The sequence below is a fragment of the Hypanus sabinus genome, chromosome 28 (assembly GCF_030144855.1).
Source record: "Hypanus sabinus isolate sHypSab1 chromosome 28, sHypSab1.hap1, whole genome shotgun sequence".
Classification (NCBI taxonomy): domain Eukaryota; kingdom Metazoa; phylum Chordata; class Chondrichthyes; order Myliobatiformes; family Dasyatidae; genus Hypanus; species Hypanus sabinus.
Window position 1 is genome coordinate 2,554,196 of NC_082733.1, and position 6,296 is coordinate 2,560,491.

General features: G+C 43.5%; 1 protein-coding gene across 1 annotated transcript; it reads right to left on the reverse strand.

Moving 5' to 3' along the window:
• Positions 1–421: 421 nt before the first annotated feature.
• Positions 422–832, reverse strand: LOC132382308 (metallothionein-2A-like). The gene has a single exon (XM_059952442.1). The coding sequence runs from the start codon at positions 830–832 to the stop codon at positions 584–586; it is 249 nt and encodes an 82-aa protein (XP_059808425.1). The 3' UTR covers positions 422–583.
• Between the last annotated feature and the right edge of the window lie 5,464 nt (positions 833–6,296).

The window sequence follows — 6,296 nt, forward strand, 5'->3', positions numbered from 1 at the left end:
CCCTCCCCCCACTTCTTACCCCCTCTCCACCATCCCATGTTACTTCACTCCTGATGAAGGGTTTCGGCCCGAAACGTCGTCACTACCTCCTCCCATAGATTCTGTCTGGCCTGCTGAGTTCTGCCAACATTTTGTGTTTTTTATCTGCAGGCTTCAGTTTAGTATCTTTAAATTGCCATTCTAACTTATATTTGGAATGATTAAAACAGCCAAGCAAGTATTTAATTCCATTTTAAGTAACTTGCAATTCATTTCTAGTGTAAACCATATTGTTTGTCAGAAACAAAGAAACATAGAAAACCTACAGCACAATACAGGCCCTCCGGCACACAAAGCTGTGCCGAACATGTCCCTACCTTAGAAATTACTAGACTTACCTATAGCCCTCTATTTCACTAAGCTCCATGTCCTGATCTTAAAGTTTCTATAGTATTTTAATCAGATGCAGCTCAATGCATCCAGAACAAAGTACAAAAGAGAAATTATTAACATTCTTGATTATAACCCCCCCCCCCCAGTGAATAATGATACAAAAGTCCACGTTACAAAGCAAGGCGTGTTGGCTGGTCCCGGGTGACGAGCTTCACTGACAGCAGCTGCACTTGTCCCCTTCTCCTTTGCACACGCAGCCCTGGGCGCACTTGCTGCAGCCGACTGGGCAACAGGCACAGCAGCTCTTCTTACACAAGGTGCATTTGCAGTTCTGACACTTGCAGTTGTCTCCGCAGCTACAAGAACCGCTCTGGAAGCACGTGAATGGGGTTAATGCTTTCCTCCTTCTTCTCCGCTTCTCAGGTAGTTCGCTTCTATTTGCTCCGAGTTGCTGAATCATTATTCCATTTTTTGACCTTTTTTAAAACTCAGTCTTGTCATCCCTTTCGAAGAACACATGCTGTGTTTTTTTTTAACTCGACTGATTCTGCACCTGATGCACTTTTCCTTACTTGTCATTCCTCTTTGCACTTCTAAACCAACTATGTTGTTCCACGTGTTGCACTCAGTAACACTAGCGCTCCTTTTTCACTTGCTGTTTCATTTGCTTTAAAATACTGCTCAATTTATTTAGTATAAATCCTCCAGCTATCTGTTGAGCAATCAAATGTGTCTACTTTTCCAACATAGCCAGCTATTTCTGCTTTTATTTTAAAATGTATTATTATTATCACCTGGTATCACTGTTTATGAGCCTATAGATTTCATCCATTTTCTGTCTTTTTCTTAAATTGAACATCTTTCTCCCCTTACAAAGAAAAAAATGTGCTGTGTTTCAAGAGGTAGGTGGTCATCTTGGGTTTCTTTTAAAACTTACTTGCCGCCACTTTTCAAGATGACAACTCCAGAAACTTATTAAAAAGAAATCACAGAAGCCTGGAAAAATGTGTCTACATAGCTTTTCTTTTCTTTAGAATTACTGAAATATTAAATGCACTACACATTGGATTACTGCCTCATATCAATTGCCTTTCACAGAACTCAGCTCTAAACTTCCAGCATCCCGTGTTGAACTTGAGGTGATCAGAAGAAGATGGCAATTATTTCTAAGTGTGGTTTTCTTCTCCTAACCCAAGACAGAAATAATACCCTATATTGTGCAATCAATCCTCTTGATTTAACTGTTGAAATCATTCTACACTGCTCTTCTTTCTACGACATGGTGCTTAGAAATAAATTTCATACCACAGGAGTGGTCTAAAAGCAGGACTTCATGTAGAGGCAGCTTCATACATAATGTTTTGTTTATCAGTGTTGTGAAGCAAGAGCCAGAATGAGACACATAAGCATAACCTCTAGATAAGGCCTGCTTCAGAAGGTGAGGTCTAAATCAACAATCACAGTCATCTGTGTAGAACAACTTAATACGATCATCTGTGTAGAACAACTTAATACGAATAACTAACAGCATATAAGGTGAACATGGCCAGCTGCACGTAAAGGACACAGAACAAATCTGGAAATTATGTTACTGGTGTAATAAGTACTGATTTTATTAAATTCTAATAAAAATCAGACTATATTTGCACACTAGGCTATTCAATTACCAGGCCATTTAATTTCCATCTCTGTTCCAGAATCCAATTCCTTGTGGCAACCAGTAGGCTGTCCTCTTTCCCTATTTTAAATGCAACTTATTTCTGTTTTATTTATAGTTTCTCCACCAGCAATTTTTAAAAGGTCCATACTGATTGCCAGGATTATAAATGTGTTTCCTTGTAATTTTTATGTTGTTCCTTACCTCTTCACACGTGCATGCTGTTCTTTTTGGGAAACAGGGTTGGTTCTGCTTTATGGTAACTTTAATTTATGTATATCCTCCTGTTATCTTTTGCTCACTTACAGATATCCCCAGTTTTTAGTGGACAACATCTGATCTTTCTCACTTAAGTTGGCTTTACATTATCCAGTATCATAATAGCAGCTTGATTTTTACCACTAACAGGGACAGTAATTAGGTATGAATAATGTTCAGCAACTATTCATGCATTTAACTTTCTTTTTCCATTCACAGCTGACATTTACTGTCCTCCTCTACCTATTTGTCATACTCATTGGCTTATTATTGGCAGATGGAGTTTAATGCTGATAAATGTGAGGTGCTATATTTTGGTAGGAATAATCCAAATAGGACATACATGGTAAATGGTAGGGCATTGAAGAATGCAGTAGAACAGAGTGATCTGGGAATAATGGTGCATAGTTCTCTGAAGGCGGAATCTCATAGGGTGGTGAAGAAAGCTTTTGGTATGTTGGCCTTTATAAATCAGAGCATTGAGTATAGGAGTTGGGATGTAATGTTAAAATTGTACAAGGTATTGGTAAGACTGAATTTGGAGTACTGTGTACATTTCTGGTTACCGAATTATAGGAAAGATATCAACAAAATAGAGAGAGTACAGAGAAGATTTACTAGAATGTTACCTGAGTTTCAGCACCTAAGTTACAGGGAAAGGCTGAACAAGTTAGGTCTTCATTCTTTTCAGTGTAGAAGGTTGAGGGGGGGACTTGATGGAGATATTTAAAATAATGAGGGGGATAGATCAAGTTGATGTGGATAGGCTTTTTCCATTGAGAGGAGGGGAGATTCAAACAAAAGGACATGATTTGAGAGTTAGGGGGCAAAAGTTTAAGGGTAACACGAGGGGGAATTTCTTTACTCAGAGAGTGGTAGCTGTGTGGAAGGAGCTTCCAGTAGAAGTGGTAGAGGCAGGTTCAGTATTGTCATTTAAAGTAAAATTGGATAGGTATATGGATAGGAAAGGAATGGAGGGTTATGGGCTGAGTGCGGACTAGTGGGACTAGGTGAGTGTAAGCGTCGGCACGGACTAGAAGAGCCGAGATGGCCTGTTTCTGTGCTGTAAATGTTATATGGTTATATTAGAATGTTCAGATTTCTGTTTAAGAGGGCACTGCTGAAAGGGAGTGACTACTTACTGATGGTTGGCAAAACACAAATAACACTTTCTGTAAAGAATTACGGTAAACAATTCCAGCAAACAATGAAGAGGCGAGTGAAGAGAAGGGAATAGCGAAGAAAAGGTCAAGCCAAGCTGAGTGGGTGCAGGGCGAAGTCAGGGCAAGTTTGAGTCATGTTTGAGGCGAAGTCAAGGGGAGGTTGAAGCATATTTGAAGCACAGTCAAGGCAAGCGGAATAGAGCAAATTTGGAGCAGGAGAGGCAGATTCAGGCCTGTCCATTTTAAACCTAGAGCAAGGTTTGATTGATCGAAGCATTGGGCCAACTTGGAAAGGTCAGGTACAGGCTGAAATGTGGTAGCAGTGTCCAGGCTCAGAGCATATCGATGTGTCAGGGCCTGAGGAGAGTGATAATAGCGGGAACTGGTTAGGACTAGTTAGGTCATTTCTGCATACCTCAACACTGTTTTATCCCCCCTTGTTCCATCCCTTCTCAGCTATGTTCGTGACACTTTTCACGCTTTGTATTTTTTCAATGATTTTAAGTTCCCTGGCCCCCACCACCTTCTTTTCACCATGGTTGTCCAGTCCCTATATACCCCCACCAGGAAGGTCTCAAAGCTCACCACTTCTTTTTGGATTCCAGACCTAACCAGTTTCCCTCTACCACCACTCTCCTCCGTCCAGAAGATTTAGAACCAACCCACCAGCCTCCATGTCCAACATATAATTCTCCATAACTTCTGCCACCTCTAACAGGATCCCACCACCAAACACATCTTTCTCTCCCCCCACTTTCTGCTTTCTGCAGGAATTGCTCCCTACGCAACTCCCTTCTTCATTCGCCCCCCCCCCCCCCCCACCCCATCACTTCCCACCGATCTCCCTCCTGGCACTTATCCTTGTAAGTGGAACAAGTGCTACACCTGCCCTTACACTTCCTCCCTCACCACCATTCAGGATCCCAGACAGTCCTTCCAGGTGAGGCGACACTTCACCTGTGAGTCGGCTGGTGTGGTATACTGCGTCTGGTGCTCCCGGTGTGGCCTTTTATATACTGGTGAGACCTGACGCAGACTGGGAGACCGTTTCGCTGAACACCTACACTCGGTCCGCCAGAGAAAGCAGGATCTCCCGGTGGCCACTCATTTTAATTCCACGCCCCATTCCCATGCTGATAAGTCTATCCATGGCCTCTTCTACTGTCAAGACGAAGCCACACTTAAATAACAGGATCCGGTTTTAAGGGATTTCGACAAAGCATGTAACTAATAAAGACAACCCCATGGAAGATTGACTGTTAAGTTTGAAAGTAAAATAAAGATTAGTATTTGCATGAACTTCTGATATATATACGTAAGCTAAGATCACAACTCTTTAATTTTTGTTTGCTGCAGAAAAGGAATAAAAATAGGCGGCTATTAAATTGGAGTCTGATGCTACAAGAATTTATTAAGGTACAAGATATTAAGATATTAAAGGAAGTGACAATGTAATCGCTAACTGTTTAGATGCTGAATTGAATGTATAACTGTATTACTCTGTAGTGAAAAAAAAAACTCTTTGGTATTGTGTTAGATTCTGAAATCCTGTAAGACTCTGTATTAATTAATTTTTACCGGTGGCAAAAATCCTAGAAGGAAGGGGGTGTTACAAATGTGAAGCAACTCTGAGGGGCGGAAGGGTACAAAGACGCCCCCTCCATTTTGAGAATTGCAAGATCGCTATTATTTCAGGTCTGAGACCCAGGAAATGAGAGAGACATCCAGAATATCCAGAGACATTCGCTGCGGGCAGCGGAGTGCGCCGGGAGCAGAGTGTAGGGCTTGGGCTCAGGGGGCTTAGGCGGAAGAGGGCACAGTAGGCTTATCTTTTAGTTCTTGTTATTTTCAGTTATTCGGGAAGTATGACTGTGAGGGCAGCTTGTTGTTCTCGGTGTCGGATGTGGGAGGTCCTGGAGTCTCCGAGCCTCCCGGACGTCCACATCTGCACCAGGTGCACCGAACTGCAGCTCCTGAGGGACCAAGTTAGGGAACGGAGCGGCAGCTCGATGACCTTTGTCAGGTTAGGGAGAGTGAGGAAGTGATAGAGAGGTGTTACAGGCAGGTGGTCACTCCGGGGCCACAGGAGGCAGATAGGTGGGTCACGGTCAGGAAGGGGAAGAGGCAGGTACTAGAGAGTACCCCAGTGGCTGTACCCCTTGACAATAAGTGCTCATGTTTGAGTACTGTTGGGGGGGGACAGCCTACCTGGTGGAAGTGACAGTGGCTGGGTCTCCGGCACAGAGGTCGGCCCTGTAGCTCAGAAGGGTAGGGATAGAAGTAAGAAGACCATAGTAATAGGGGACTCAATAGTCAGGGGTTCAGACAGGCGGTTCTGTGGAGGTGATCGGGAGTCCCAGATGGTAATTTGCCTCCCTGGTGCCAGGGTTCGGGACGTTTCTGATCGCGTCCAAGATATCCTGAAGTGGGAGGGTGAAGAGCCAGAGGTCGTGGTACATGTAGGTACCAATGACATAGGAAGGAAAGAGGAAAAGGTCCTGAAACGAGAGTATAGGGAGTTAGGAAGGCAGTTAAGAAGAAGGACAGTAAAGGTAGTAATCTCGGGATTACTGCCTGTGCCACGCGACAGTGAGAGTAGGAATGGAATTAGGTGGAGGATGAATGCGTGGCTGTGGGATTGGAGCAGAGGGCAGGGATTCAAGTTTCTGGATCATTGGGACCTCTTCTGGGGCAGTCGTGACCTGTTCAAGAAGGACGGGTTACACTTGAATCCAGGGGGGACCAATATCCTAGCAGGGAGGTTTGCTAAGGCTACAGGGCAGACTTTAAACCAGTAAGAAGGGGGGGGCAGGTATCAATTTGAGGAAACTATGGGAGAGGAGGTT